Genomic DNA, 16,337 nt, shown 5'->3' with positions numbered 1-16,337 from the left:
ATATTGTTAAAGCGAGCCCTCTGTAATAAGACATTGCTTCTTCTCTAAAGATCAATCATTTGCAAGAGATGCAGTTTAAAATTATTCAGGGGGCATATATAGCTAGTCAACATAGCATTGCGAAGTCTGCTGACTAAGCTTGGGAAGCACTTATGTAAGGTGGTTGTATGACTACTTTTAGGGGTTAACTTTGCTTTTTACCCTATTAGTTTTTTGTACCCCTGACGCAGCCTGAGGGCGAAACGTGGCCACGTCGGGTAACCTTGTAATAAACCACTTCTTCTGTTACCCTCCTGTTCCATTTTTTTGTCTTTTTTGATCTGCTTTTTTTCTTTTGGTTTGCTATTTCTGTGGCAGATCTTTGCCTTTTTGTGTTTCTGTCTACACTGAAGTAAAGAAAGCCTTAAAATCCATCTGAGACACTTCTTATATACATTAGAATATTGGCAAGAGGGAGTAAGACTATTAAGTATGTGAAAATGTTTATCAACAAGTCATTCCATGTAACCTAAAAGAAATAGAAGCTCCAGATTTAAATCTCAAAATGTTAACTTTTGGTGTGATGGAAAAATTAACAGTATTAACATCATCTGAGGATGAGATGCCCGGCTTGGGATTATGAGATGATTGTGCTACCAAATAAAGGTGACCTATCAGGCCTCCCTTAGTCTGTTTTGGCATGCATAGCCAACGCCAGGGACTGCTGATTAAGGGCAGCAGTGAAGGGTGATTAAACTAAGTTGTCAGTTGATAGGGTCCCTGTACATATTACAAAACTGATCATGAAAATAAGGGAGTTGCAATATTGCAGCATTTACCATACTTGGGGGCTCATTTTCAAAGCACTTAGACTTACAAAGTTCCATAGGATACTAAGAGGCTCATTTTCAAAAGAGAAAAACGTCCAAAATGTGGCATAAATCTGCATTTGGACATTTTTCTAAAAAAAAAAAAAAGTCCAAATTGGTATTTTCAAAACCAATTTTTAGACATTTTTCAATGTAGTCTGTCAAAAGTGCATTCAAATCACAAGGGGGAGTGTCAGGGGCGTGTTAAGGGTTAGATCTGGGTGTTCCTAACACTTGGACATAGCCATAATGGAACAAAACAAAACCGTCCAGGACTAAAACTAAGACATTTTGAGCTAGACCTGTCTTTATATAACAAATAAGGCACGAAAAGAGGCCCTAAATGACCAGATGACCACTAGAGGGAATCACGGATGACATTCCCCCCCCCCCCCCCACTCTTACTAATGGGTCACTTCTGAATACATAAAAATTGTCTAAACGATGACATGGTCCCCCCGCCAATGCTGCCTACCATTCAGAAGTACCAAAAATGTGTTTAAAAACATTACTTACCAGCCTCAGATGTTATACTCAGGTCCACTAGAGCAGCATGTTGGTCTCTGGAGTAGTCTAGTGGTGGGTGCAGTGTACTGCAGACAGGTGGACCCAGGCCCATATCTCCCCTTACCTGTTACACTTGTGGAGGAAACTGTGAGTCCTCCAAAACTCACCAGAAACCCACTGTACCCACATAGAGGTGCCCCCTTCACCTATAAGGGCTATTGTAGTGGTGTACAATAGTGGGCATAGTGGGTCTTGGGGGGCTCACCAGACGAGATAAAGGAGCAGCGATGAGATGTAAACCTGGCAGCATTTATTTGAAGTCCACTGCAGTGCCCCCCTAGGGTGCCCCATTGCTCTCCTGGGATGTTCGTGTGATCAGTTTACTAAGAACGCTGGCTCCTCCTACATCCCAATGGCTTGTGCATTTTTCACTTGAACTTATTTTTTTTCGAAAATTGACCAATAGATAAATGCACAGAGCATAAAAACATCTAGCAAATAGCCATTTAAAAAAAAGACTTTTTTTGTTTTGAAAATAGCTATATTCCCCACTTGAATTATGGACGTTTTTAGCCAAAAGTCCAAAGTTGGACTTAGACGTCATATCGAAAATGCCCCTCTAAGTAACTTTGTAAGTCTAAGTGCTTTGGAAATATGCCTCTTGGTGTATCATGGTGTGAAAATAAACAGATTTTAGCAGTAAGATGTTTAACACATACTGGTTAGGATTTTTTCACAGCTAAAGCAGTTCTTTTTTTTTTTTTTAACCATGTGGTCAGACCTCACATACTAAACAAGCAACTTAATACTTAGCTACCTCACATTGTCCTGTCTTCTTAGACCATATTCACCTTCTCTTTCTTGTATACACACACACACACTACACATATGTTCATATAAACTCTCCCCTCTATACCCATTATTCATCAAATTGAATGCACTGTAGTGGATTCAAGGAAGTTTGCTATAAGCAGATACAGCACATTGTTATCTAGTGCTCCAGCATGACTCAGCAGTGACTGGTTAGAGCAATGGCTTTCAACCAAAGGAAGCTAGCGTTCAAATCCCATTTCTCCCATCCACAGTCCTTTAGACCTTGGGGCAAGTCACCTCACCTCCCAAATCCTCAGGTACTACTTAGATTGTAAGCTCTTTTGAGAAGGGACTGTGGAAATATTGTAAACATATTCTAAGACTGCTGTGAGGCACCTTAAACAAAATTTGAAAAGGCAGTCTGAAAAAAAGGTTCATAGAGGACTGCATCTTGGACTAGATTTAGTAAATGGTGTCCAAATTTGGGTGCCAAAAATATCCACGTCTTGTGCTCCAAGTTGCACACCTTCTATAGAATAGCGCTTTGACCCAATTTCCGTGCCAAACTTTGAGCACAAGGGTTTACACCAGCAAACATGGTGTAAATCCTGGCAAGTAAGTTAGGCATAAGTCCTCGGAATTCGGTAATACTGTGTGCATCTTTAGTGAATGCCCCTAACCCGCCCATGCCCCTCCCATGGCCATGCAGCCATTTGAGTTGTGCGCTATAAAATTTGGATCTTTATAGAAAAGAGCCTAGCAAAGATGTACGTACAAATCCTAATTGGAGTCGATTATCTGAAATGGTTGTTAGCTAGTTAGCAGCTTGTTACTCAATTACGCACAACGTGGGTACACAATTTTGGGCACCATATATAGAATCTGGTGGGCTCACGTACACAAATTGACAAAACGCATATTCGCTACATCCACAGATTTTTTTTTTATTTGTACCCCGCGCTTTCCCACTCATGGCAGGCTCAATGCGGCTTAGGTACTTATTTGTACCTGGGGCAATGGAGGGGTTAAGTGACTTGCCCAATTATACTCAAATTCATTATATTCATGCACTGTAGCACTACATAGCACTGCTACACATGCTCTGCTTTTGATCACTATGTCTGCTTGTAAATATTAACTCTCAGACATCCACTTCAAGGAATAGATTTCTCTTGCAGAATGCGGAACCCCTCCAGAAATTGTGTGACCATGCTGAGGGCTGCAGGGTAAAGAGGAGCAGCTTATGTTATATTACATTGGTCACCCTCCAATCATCAGGCACCATGCTTGATTTAAGTATAAGTTACAAATTACAAATTTTAATTTTTAATTCTGTCAGTACTATGGGATGTATATCATTCCAGTCCAGGTAATTTGCTACCCTTGCTATGATATTATGGTATGCAGTTTGCCAACAGATGTGTATGGGGTGGAGTTTGCAAGTACACACCCAGGTTACTCATATATGTACGTAGATTCGCATATTTTATAATGTAGACATGGACACTGACAACTGCTCTGGGCAGCTGTAACTTTTCGTGGCTTCAAGGTAGGCATGATTTATTTTTTTCAGTTGTTTAACGCTAGTAGTTCATAAAGGCACATAAACCATAATGTCATACATCATGTATTTTTATATGAGTCGATATTTTATAAAAGCCATATATGCACAAAAATGATTATAAAGTTATACTCCAAAATGTCAGCAAACTCACTATCTATGCAGAATTTGTGCTAGTATTTTATAAGGACAGAATTTGTGCTAGTATTTTATAAACAATGCCCCACATGAAAAAAAGGAAGGTTTTTCCTCATGTGGGACATTGCTCATATAGTTTTAGATTGTACCTGCACTTTTTCAGCATTTTATCAGCATTTTGAGACTATTTCTCCAGAAACTTTGTTTTCTTCTGACTGATTTCTCAAAATTCATCATCATCCACATTGGTAAACCCCTCACCCAGGCGGTTTCGCTGAAACACAGTCCGTGTCGGGTCTGATCAATAAATATTTTGAGTTGACACTCCTACCCTTGAAGGCTCCTTGTGCTTTTATTTCTCTCTCTCTCTCAAAAAATGAAGCACATAACGAACATCCACAAAATAGTCTTGGCAGTATAGATAAGACTGAACTTTATACACACGGGGTTATTCACAGCTCTCCAAATTTCCACCTATGGTGCATTTATACTATACCTTGTTATTTCTTCTTTAAGTTTACAAGGATCTTCTGTATAGAATTTAACACCAAAATACAGGGTATATGGTGGTCCCGCTAGAAAAATAAGACAAAATTATTATTTACAAATTTTACAAAATGATTTTCAAACAACCAAGTTTACAATAGTACTTGGTAATGATTGTTTATCTACATTTACTCCTGCCGGAATTCTACGTGACTGCGGAGCACAGAAATTGTGCAGAATTCTACATGTATGCACAGAATCTATTGTCCAACCGGCCTCCTGCTGCTCACCACTCCCCCAAGTCTTGGTTGTCCTGCCGCACCCCCCCCCCCCCCCCCCCCCGAGCCTACCTGAATATACCTTGGTGGTCTTAGAGGCCTCGTCAGGGGCAGAAAAGAACCCCACTCTTTCCTGGACCCTGCCGCTGCTTTGGGCCGCTGCCACTGCTTTCTCATAATGGCCGCCGAGACTTCAAGCGGTAATCTCATGAGACTGCCGCTGGAAGTCTTGGCGGCCATTTGGAAAAAGCGGTGACACTGCCCAGAGCAGCGAAAGCGGGCAGGAAACAGTGGGGTTCTTTCCTGCCCTAACGAGTCACTCCTGTGCAGCTCCCCCCTGCCACAGGGGTGAGTGCAGGAGCGGCTGAAAAAATGTATGTGGGTGGGAGGGAGGAATCTGTAAAAATAAAGTAGATGCTATATGTGTGTGGGGGTTGTGGACTGTAAAAAAGGGGGGCTGCTATGGAGGGAGGGGTCTGTAAAAAATGTGGCTGCTGTGAGGGGAGGGGACTGTAAAAAAGTGGGGGCTCTAAAAACAAAAAAAAAGAGGAAAAGGCTGTAAAATAAAAGAGGTGGATGCTGTGGGGTGGAAGGGCTGGAAAATATGGATGTATCTGTGTACAGGGGGGGGGCTGTAATATTGGTTAAATTATGAGTAATAAACTTGCAGAATTTGCAAATTTTGTGTGCAGAATTTAGGTGTTTTTTGGCACAGAATTCTGGCAGAAGTAATAATAGTATTACCACTACAATAGTAGTATAATAAAAGTCACTCAGCACTGTTACTCTAAACCCCATATTTTAAGAGGTTTAATGTTTTGTTTTTTAACAGTTTCTAGCAACCTGAAGCCTCTGCTATAGCCACAGAAACATGCACAGCTCAAGAAGTAACAAAACTAGACCCCTCACTGAATCAACATGCCTCAGCTCTGCTCTGGTCCCACCATTTCTAGATAAGAGGTCAATAACCTATTAGTGTACCAATTACTTCTGATGCTACAATGATAGAATGGCCACCCGAATCAAAGTGAAACCATTATGTCACTGTACATATTGTAGGTACACAATGAAAACAGTAAAAAACAGAAAAAGATCTACTGACCCACCCAGCTGCCTGGCTCTACCCATTTATACTGCTCTAGTCAGAGATACATCCTAACTGATGACAGCACAAGCCAAAAGGATGCTTGGGTAAATAAGGAGAGGAATAGCCACTCAGACTTCATTTGACTACCTTCAAAGAAACAGGATGGAGTTGGTCCAGAGGGTGCCTACTAAAACAGTCAGTGATCTTTGTGATAAAGCACAGGGAGAGACTTTAAGCTGGCAATATGTACACCTTGGAAGAAAGGCAGGAGAAGGGAGATATGAGAGAGACATGTAAATACCTTTGTGGCATATAGGATGAAGGTGAAAAGGGACAGACTCAGAAATAAACTAAGAAAATACTTCTTTATGTTGGCGATGAGGACTGTATCTGAATTCAAGACAATTTGGGGCAAGAGGAAGGGATTGTAGAGTTTAGTAGTTCATATCAATAGACAGAGACTGGATAGGCTGTATGATTTATATCTGCCATCACTTTCTATGTTTCTGTGTAACTTAATTGTACATGCTTACCACCTACAGAATACCATTTTCTGTCCAAGTCAGTTAGGTTCATCTCCCCTCACTACAAGTCTATGCCATTCTGGGTAGATATAGACATACATTAAATGAGACTTTAAAGACCCACCCACCTTCCAATCTGCCACCTATGTTTTCTACTCAACACTGTCCCTGCCCCTCTACTCTCTAAGAAGCCAATGTAATAAAGTATGGTAGTCTTAACACACAACTTAATACAGGTTCCATATACAATTTTCTGTGCTGTTATTACTACTTTATGCATGAGGAGATTTGCGCAAAAAAAAAGACTTATGTAGACATCCGTGCTCTGCTCTTTAAATTTAATGAAGATTTTGGCTATTAAACCAACATGCAAAGAAGTGCATAGAAAACTTGGAGACCGAGTGCATAGTTTTCTAATGTTGGGGCTTTAATAGGTGGTCTGACAAGGAAGGAAGGAAATGTTACCTCATTCCTCTGCAGCTAGAGTTAATGAAGGTTTTATGCCAGCTTCTTTTCTTTTGTGCCAACATGAACTACTCACAATGTTTTTCTTGTTTTATGGTGAAAAAAAGAAAAAAGGGGCTCCACAACTTCCACAAGAGAAGCAAGCAAAAAACAACAGGGGTGAAAGCAAAACAAAATCCAAATGACCAATACGAACAAGGAGTAAGAGCATCCAAAAAGTTTATTCGCAAGGGGTAAACTGACCCAAAAGAACCACACGGGCCGTGTTTCGGCAACAAGCCTTCCTCAGGGGTCAATATGGTTCAGATAAATCAGCATCACAGAGTGTGAAACCCATTAAAATATTGGAACACAAGACGCTGAATGCCGTAGAAAGCAGTCTCCAGTATTTTAATGGGTTTCTAAAGTCCATACAACACTCTTCCAGATTCTAGTACAAATTTTTGCTGCTAATGTACAACTGAATCACTAGAATGTATATGTTTCCATGGTGATTGGTCTGCATACTTTCAGAAACTGTGCTGAAATTCAATACACTGCTCTATCATAAAGCTTGTTACATTTACTATATTTGCCTCAATCATGCCCAAATTCAATGTTTTTAATAAACACATTTATAAAGTAAATATCATTACATAATCAGCAATCAATTTGTATACAAAGTGACGGTGTAAAAAAACACAAAGAAAATTATCATAAGCAAAATTTACACTGGTCCAACATATATAATAAGAGGAATCCAAACAGAATATCAGCAAGAAAAAAAATCAACTGCTCTCTCATTGCAAGGTTGACAACTGGTTACTTCTATTGCTGGCAGCTTGGTTTTTGAACTATACTACGTAGGAAACCCGAGAATTTAGCAGTGAAGGATGCTTGCTCAGGCAGACAGATACATCTGACCAGCTGGACATTCTGGCCTCTTCTAGAAAGAGATAGAAGTTGGGAGTAATTTACAGAGCTGCCAAGGGAGCCCAATTTTTGATAGGGATATTTTAGTACATGCCCCAGCCCTGCCCCACTCTTCCACATGACTCTACCCCTGGCACACCTCAACCCCATGGCCATTTCAGAAAATACTTTATTTACACCAGTGACAGTCGGAAGGAGTATGAGGAGTGTTATTATACTCCCTATCTAGCATCTTACCTGATCCAGACCAGGCATTTCCTATTCTCAATGTTATCAATAGAAAGCAAACAAAATAAAACATGGAAAAGAAAATAAGATGATACCTTTTTTTATTGGACATAACTTAATGCATTTCTTGATTAGCTTTCGAAGGTTGCCCTTCTTCGTCAGATCGAAAATAAGCAAATGTGGTAGCAGATAGTATATATAAGTGAAACATCCAAGCATTACTTTGACAGTCTGACAGGGTGGGAGGGTGGGGGTGGGTAGGAGGTATGCATGGGGACATCAAAGCATTTCATTGATATTCTAACAGGATGGATGTGGGTAGGTGAGAGGAGGGTGATCAACAGAGAAATACAATTTTATGGTTTATAATGGGCTAGAAAACCCAGATCCTTGTTAAGTCCTGTCGGTTGGGTGTCAAAATATTCAATCATTCTGTCTTCAAAGGTCTTACGTTCCTGTACTGTTTTAAAGTTACCTTTCAGGATTCTTACTATGAAATCACTGGTGCAGTGTTCTGGTCTTGTAAAGTGTTGGCCCACAGTAATGCGAGTGTGTTTTGTTTGTAGATGTACAATAAGTTGTAGTGAGTAGGGACGCATAGAAGAAAGAGCCATGCTCACACAAACTCATACCCATCAAAACCTGTTCTAACCTTGATTCTGGCTGTTAATAAGGGGCCCACAGCTAAGGCATCATGAATTAAGGATACGCAATTCCTTTAAAGATGAAGTATAAGTTTCACATCTTCTTTTGTTTTGTTTTACAAATGAAATGAAAGAAAATGAACAAAATTGTTTTATTTTCTTGTAAGGTGCAACCCCCAACTGACTAAACCCTCTATAACTTCCCTCCTCAGCTTCTCCTGTATTTTCCCCTCACCCCACTCCTAGTTCATACCCCATCACCCATAGGGTCTGTAGTGAGCAGAATCAATTCCTGGTCACTCCTTCCTTGCTGCAGCTGTACTTGAAAATGGTAACAGGTGATGGGACGAGATCCAGGGAAAGTCAGGGTGCAAAGTAAACGTTTAAAAGGAGAGGGTTAGGGGAACCTTGAGTGTGTGCTACTGTCACATAGCATATGCTAAAGTAAAATGAAGCAAACACACAATGAAAGGGGGGGTGAGGAAGCCTGAACACCCCTGCTAGGAACCTTTGCCTGCAGCTTGTAGTGGATTTCTTTGTTGGATTGACTCTTGGACATCTAAGTCTAGCTATTTACAACAGTCTGCAGTGAGCCTCAAATCACAGCTCTCTCCCTGGTACTGATCTATCCCGTATCTGATTTGCAGATTGTCATTATTCTATAATGAGTCAGATTGTCTCCTTCCCAGGGCTGATAGTTCCGAGGTCTCTTTCCTCAAAATATTAACCAAAAAGTGACCAAGTGGAGAGAATTACGTGCATGTACACAGCAGATACAAATCAATAGCAGCAGCAAACAGTCATTAACATATTACAAGAAAGATCTGTAAGCCAATACACATGGCAGCAAATATGGCTGACTGGTGCAGAGAAACAAATTTGAATCAATCAGCCTTAAAAATGTTTTGCATCAGCATGGAAGAAACTTCTTTCTGAATGAAGTCAACAAAGCAAATCTGAGTCCTCATGGCTTTTTGTTTGATCCTGCTTTTATCTTATGTATTTAAAAAAATTTCTATACCACCAATAACTAGGTGGTTTACAAAAAAAACACTTCACATTATTCATATCACAGAACATAAAACAAAACAGACCATAATAACAATTCAATCTTCAAAATAAAAAAAAACAAAACACCACGATAAACAATTTTGTCTTCAACAATTTCCTAAACTGTGTTACACTACTACATTGCTGAAGCTGACCTGGAAGTGCATTCCACAGCGTTACAAGGCAGTAGCACGTGTTTCTTGTGTAATGCCCTGGTAAACTGAGCTTGGAACTTTCTTCGGGGGTTACCAGACTGCTGTAGAACTCTCCAGAGTCACTAGGGGGAGGGACAGCAGAATGGATGGGAGGGGGGAGAGCCCAGGCCAGGAGGAGGATTTGTGACAATGAGTGTCAAAGTTGGAGTGGAGCTGAGAAGCTATAAAAGTGTAGTGAGTACATGGTCTTTCATTGTTTTCACTCCTGCCAGGACCTGTGAGGAGAAGGGGTGTCCTGGACAGGCCCAATAACCTAAGGCTTGATTAAGAAGAGTTTTTTGCCAACAAAAGCATTAACTGGAGTGAGAGGAATGCTCCAGGTGGGTAGAAAGGGTTAACCCAGTTCAGTAGCAGAATAGGAAAGAAGATGTTCAGTGCCAGAGGCAGCAGCTCACGAAGTGCCCCTGTGGAGGGAGGATAGATAGGGAGGTCTGATCCTGAGTAAGTCCGGCAGCTGGATAAAGCCCAGCAGGTCAGAAAGCGATGCAAACACAGCCTTGGACGGTTGTGCCATAAAGGATGGGTATTGAACTGGTGTTGTTGTAAATATTTAAATACCCTAGGATTTATAAAGAGACTATTAAGTAGATAAGATTTACACCAAGAGTCTTGGACTGGCACTAAAACCTCTTTCAACAAAGTGACCTGTTGGATATAATATGAACTGTTTGTTAAACAGAAGTATGAAGTTTGGATATCTGCCTGTTGCAGCGTTCCAGTAAAATTCTGTTTTGCATAAAATACAAATCTTAGAGTGGAGAGTTTCTTTGGAGTGAAAGTTAATTTGCTCCCAGACTGATAAAGAATAAAGTAAAAGTGTGGCTTACAACCCTACGGCCAACCGGGATCAAGCCCAGCACTGGCCTGCTCAGAATGACCCAAAGAGCTAGCTGGTGCCCGGAACTTTATGGTGAGACCAGGGTTACACTTGGATTTGGATTTTAGATTTGTTATTTAACTTTTCCAAATCAAGGCAAATTACATTCAGGTATTTCTCTGAGTTATTTCCCTGCCCAAATGGGCTGATCTTGTAAGTTGTATCTGAAACAAATTAAAATAGGTTTTAATTTAATATATGTATCCTTTTTATCCAAATACTCTATTAGTAGAATTTTAACATGTGTTTTAGGAGGGCTAAAAAAGTACTCTCTTTTTTCTTTTCTCTGACAGTTTTGCCCCTTCTTAGAGAAAAATCTATGATTTGATTGTATAACATTCCAATAACTTTAAAGAACTCAGATCACCACATATTTGCAAGAATCATAAATCTGGTTACACTCACAGAGGTCAAGATATGGTTGAGATATCAAAAAAGCAATTCATTTGCAGAGATAATGTGAAATATTACACTTTTCCAAACACTGAGGGTATAGACTCCCCTGCAGTGACATCAGTACTCCAAAGACCTGATGGGAAGCCAACCATGAAATTGACACAGCTCATAATAATATATAAAAGTTCTTGAAAACTCAGAAAAAAAATTATAAGCCCTAGATAATTCAGCAATTATGTGTTTCAGTGCCAGCTTCCAAAAAAGAAATATTTCTTCAACTGTTAAACAATTATATAATTGGAAAATCTTAGGTTATACTTCACTTGTTATCTGAAGCACTATTAGCATTTCAGATGAAGCTGATGGCCTAATGCCAGTCCTATACAAAGAGGCCTGAGTTCAGTTCAAGATCCACCTTCTGTTCAATGGCTAAACAGGGGCTGAGGATGTTGTGAGAACATTCAAAATTCTCCGGAAGGGGAATCCATGCCATCATGTCTACAATGGCATAAAATACCAGGAAGTCAACTAAAAAAAGTCATCCTCTTCCCATGAATATTACTGAGATCAGACTCCACTTTTATAAAAGGTATTATCAATTTTCTAATTTATCAATTTTATACTATAAAAATAGAGAGGAAAAGCCTCAACGGACTCCTTCACAGTTGAACTCCTTCTGGGCACAAGAGCCACTAACTCTTAACTTTTAGGAGTGCTTGCTGACTTCATAGGCAGAAAAACCTCCCCAATTATTTTAATCTCAAAGTATCAAAAACTTATCTCATGAAGATGCACAGGCTCTTCCTGCTGTCCACAGCCACAGCAAATGATGACAGCAAGCACTCCTAAGAGTTAAGAGTTAAAAGTGGTTTAATGGATCCTCAGAAGCATAGCCGAGATTGGGAGGCGGGGCTGGTGTTTGGCTGGTGGGGCTAGTTCTGGGCAAGACTTCTACAGTCTGTGTCCTGAAAATGGCAGATACAAATCAAGGTAAGGTATACACAAGAAGTAGCACATACGAGTTTATCTTGTTGGGCAGACTAGATGGACCGTGCAGGTCTTTTTCTGCCATCATCTACTATGTTACTATGTTACTATGCAAGTTTATTGGGAGTCTCATCTTCATAAGTATTCGTGGGAAGAGGATGATATTTTTTAGTTGATTTTGACAATAAGTATCCTCAAAAACTTGATTTGCTTTGTAGAAGATTCTATAAAGTTCTATAAGGTTCCAGGGCTCATGGCCTCTACTAAGATTATCATAGTGCCGAGTGATTTAGAGAGGAAGGAAAGAATGGGAATAATAATGGAGGAAAAAATACTGGAAGTTAGGACTGCCCTGACAATTTAGGCTGAGGAGATGGACTCAATTTTCACGTCAAGTCTTCTGTTCACTGAGTGTCCACAGCTCCTGAATGGAGGAGTCCCAGTTAGGACACAATGGCAGATCCTAGGCCAGATTTAAGGCCCAGGACTGCAAGATTCCAAAAGCCAAGTGCATAACCTCCAGCTCTGATCTATTAGTTCAGTGACTAGGCAAAATGAGTTGGGAAGAAATATAAAACAGAGTGATAAAGCCCCAAGAGCAGTTGTAAATGAAGCCTTTGGTACCAGATCCCAGCCCTAATCCTGACTGAACTGAAAGCCCAAAGGGGCAGGGGGAAACTGCCAAGCCACCCAAAATACATTCACAACTTTGGAGTATTATATTTGGGGCACTGTAGTTCTAGTGGAGCAGGTTCTAATTAAGCTGCAAAGCCAAAGGAACAGCAAAAGTCTACTGTAGTGGTTCCCAATCCTGCCCTGGGGGCTTCCCAGCCAGTCTGTTTTTTAGGATATCCACAACAAATATTTATTAGAGATTTGCACGCAGTGGAGGCAAATCTCTCTCATGAATACTCATTGTGGATATTCTGAAAACCTGACTGGCTGAGAAGCCCCAAGGACAAGTTTGGAAACCACTGATATACTGAGTCAGAAAACAAAACTGAGCCAAAAAAAACATTTTCATTCTGCCTTAACATAAGTATTGCCATACTGGCACAGACCAAAGGTCCATCAAGCCCAGCATCATGTTTCCAATAGTGGCCAATCCAGGTCACAAATACCTGCCAAGATCCCAAAAAAGTGCAAACCATTTTATGCTGCTTATCTCAGAAATAAGCAGTGAATTTTCCCCCAAGTCCATTTTAATAATGGTCTATGGACTTTTCCTTTACGAAGCCGTCCAAACCTTTTTTAAACCCTGCCAAGCTAACCGCCTCTACCACAGCTTATTCTATGTCAAAATGTGGGAAAAAGTAATCAGAGCTCAAGGCTGGCTCAGCCATTAGGCAAGAGTAGGTAGTTGCCTAGTGCAGCAGCTTCTTGGGGGCAGAAAACAGAAGCTGCAGTCCAAGCAAACAACAGGTCCTGATAGTCACACAAATTCTAAGAACCATCAGCACACACTTTAACCTGCATTTCTATAGGATGTTTGTGTGAGGAGTTTAATTACCAAAATCTTAGGGGGGGGGGGAGGGCTGCAAGCTAAGGGATCTGGAAGCTTACTGTAGGGAGTTGTAAGGCTGAAGTTTTGCCTAGGGAGCCCATCGCCATTGAACTGACTCCATCAGAGTCATGTAGCACATTTCTCAAAACATTTCCACTATGATGTGATTAAAAATATGTGAATATATAGTATTATGGTAAGCAGTTTAACATGTATTCCTGGAAACCATGCACACAATAAGCTTTAACCAGTGTACTAATTATCATCTATTATACAGATTAGGCTCTGATTTCTAAAAAGTAACAAAATATATTAAGGGCAAGATTAAATCTGCACAATATTTGTCAAATTACAAATTGCTGAATTCAGTGGCTTATCCATACTGAGACATATGTAACTTTAACCCCTTCAAAATCAGTTTGCTTCACACCCGATGTGTACCTCCTGCCTCTCCCTATCACATTGCCATGGAAAGTAAGGTTGAAGTACATACTGTTTGTCAAGTCTTTATGCTCCGAAATAGTTTTTGCGGGATCCAACCAATACTGCAAAGACAAACAAAAAAAAAGTTAGTGGATGAAATTAAGTGCTTTATTAGGTGGATAAAAATTAACGTTTAGGAAGCTAAGATGATTATGGGGCAGAAGAGACTTGATCATGTTACACCTACACTGATTAAATTTCATTGGCTGCCCATTAGAACCCCAAATTATTTTTAAGCTTGCATGATGGATATATAAGATTTGCTGCTGTAAATGACCACAATATTTATTTTCTTTAATTTCATTTCCCTTATCTCCTACTTTATTACATGCCATAGATTCATACTTTCTTTATTTTCCCTCATTTGTAAAAGTAAGATTTAAGAAATCTTTATCGGAGTCATTCTTATCAGGCAATTTCTACGTGGTGTTCACTCGCAGTTTATATTAGAAAGATTAATTTTTTTCTTATTGTTTCGAAAACAATTGAAAGCTTATCTGTTTAAAAAAAATGTTTGCTTTAGTGATCATTTTTTCTGGAATCCGTTTCTCTTCATCATTGTGTAATAGTTAATACTTGTGTTATCCGCTTTAAATCTATGATTGGGAGTTGGCGGACTACAAGTACTGTGCATTTATTTATTAGGATTTATTTACTGCCTTTTTGGAGGAATTCACTCAAGGTGGTGTACAGTAAGAATAAATCAAATATGAGCAACAGACAATTACAGCTGTAAAAAATATTCAAATAACAATACAAAATATAGCATAGTATACTACTTACAATGTCAACACAATATGTAATAGAACATTTTAATGGATAGTGAAGCGTAAAGCAAAGATGGAACATAGATAGGTAAGAGAGTAAGAGGAGTTAGAAAATAAGGAGACTAATTTAAAGAAAGTTCCACATGAGGTCAGAGAGATGATTTAGGAGCCTTTTTACAAAGGCGTGTAAGGGACTACGCACATCCAGTGCATGCGAAATCAGCATTACCACCCAGCTACCGCGTGCCCCAGGCAATAATTCTACATTTGGCGTGCATCAAAAACACGTGGTAGAAAATATTTTCTGTTTTCTACCGCGTGGCACTTAACTGGCAGTAAACGGCAGTGGATGCATGCTGCATGCCTACCGCCTGAGTAGCGTGTGAGACCTTACCACTAAGTCAAGGAGTGGCAGTAAGGTCTAAGGCAGAAAATGGATGTGCGCTGGTTTTTATTTTCCAGCACGTCCATTTTCCAGCCCCTTAAAAAAGGCCCTTTTTCCAGGACGTGGTAAAAACTGGCCCAGTGTGTCCAAAAGACACGCTCGCACTACCACAGGCCATTTTTTGTCGCGGCTTAGAAAAAGGTCCCCTAAATGTTATCTCAGCTAAAGTAAGAGTGGATAAACATGTCCTGCTGCAGTATGTGCATAACCATTCCTTGTAGCATAGGTGAATTTAGATTCAAAAAGTGTGAATTACAAAACAGCAATATTAGCAAGAAAGGTCAGATACTGTTTCTGCCATTTTTGTCTTTACAAATACAAGTGGACTTGAACTTGCTACCTGATTATGGTTTTCCATTTATTACACACATTATTAATTTCTCCTGGAAGTTTACAATTTTGTTTTAGGTATTTTAAGGGAATTTTCACAAATTTCATTAAAAGTCAAATTATGTTGCAGAAGGTTAAAAAAAACTGATAGAAAGATAACTTTACCATTACTATGACTTCTGTAACAACTGAGCTGTGAGAAATCATACACCTAACAAAAACAGATTTCCTTCCAATTAGAACATAGATATCAACAAGCCTACATGTTTTGGCCACTACTTCATACATGGGCCCTTTTACTAAGGCGCATTGGCCAGACTTCGGCGGGAGGGGGTCCAGAGCCCGAGGTGAGGGGACACATTTTAGCCTCCCCCTGGCGCCACCGACCCCCGCCCGCCATAACCGACTTTGCCCCTCCCGCCATTGCCGACTTTGCCTCCCCTGCCGCTGACCCTCTCGAGCCCCCCTCCCGCCGCCGCCTACCTTTGCTGGCGGGGGTTGGGGTCCCCCACCAGCAAAGGCAGGCGACGGCGGGTTGACAGCGGGAGGGGGGGGTCGGGCAGGTCATTGGCAGGGGGGTCCAGGGCGAAATCTACGGGGGCCCTGGCCCCCCTGGCCTCACGTAGCTACACCACTGGTGTAGGCACCTATGCACGTCCAACGTGCGCCAAATTGGAACTACCGCCCGGCTACCACATGCCTCCACTGCATGCAAATCTATCTCATGAATATTCATTGTGGATATCCTGAAAACCTGACTGGCTGGGGTGCCTCCAGAACCAGGTTTGGGAA

At 40.5% G+C, this 16,337-nt stretch overlaps 1 protein-coding gene across 2 annotated transcripts in view; it reads right to left on the bottom strand.

The window, feature by feature from the left end:
* The window catches only part of EPB41L4A (erythrocyte membrane protein band 4.1 like 4A), a 564,380-nt gene that overhangs the window by 360,048 nt on the left and 187,995 nt on the right, over nucleotides 1-16,337 (bottom strand). For both annotated transcript variants that reach the window (XM_030193468.1, XM_030193469.1), the window contains exons 3-4: nucleotides 14,014-14,065; nucleotides 4,364-4,442 (exon numbers count right to left, since the gene is read on the bottom strand). In XM_030193468.1, coding sequence (XP_030049328.1) covers nucleotides 4,364-4,442; nucleotides 14,014-14,065 — 131 coding nt within the window. The remainder of the gene's footprint in view (nucleotides 1-4,363; nucleotides 4,443-14,013; nucleotides 14,066-16,337) is intronic.

The sequence above is a fragment of the Microcaecilia unicolor genome, chromosome 2 (genome assembly GCF_901765095.1).
Source record: "Microcaecilia unicolor chromosome 2, aMicUni1.1, whole genome shotgun sequence".
In the NCBI taxonomy this organism is placed as follows: Eukaryota; Metazoa; Chordata; class Amphibia; order Gymnophiona; family Siphonopidae; genus Microcaecilia; species Microcaecilia unicolor.
The sequence above is the reverse complement of the archived record's forward strand: the minus strand, read 5'-3'. Positions and strand labels throughout refer to the sequence as shown.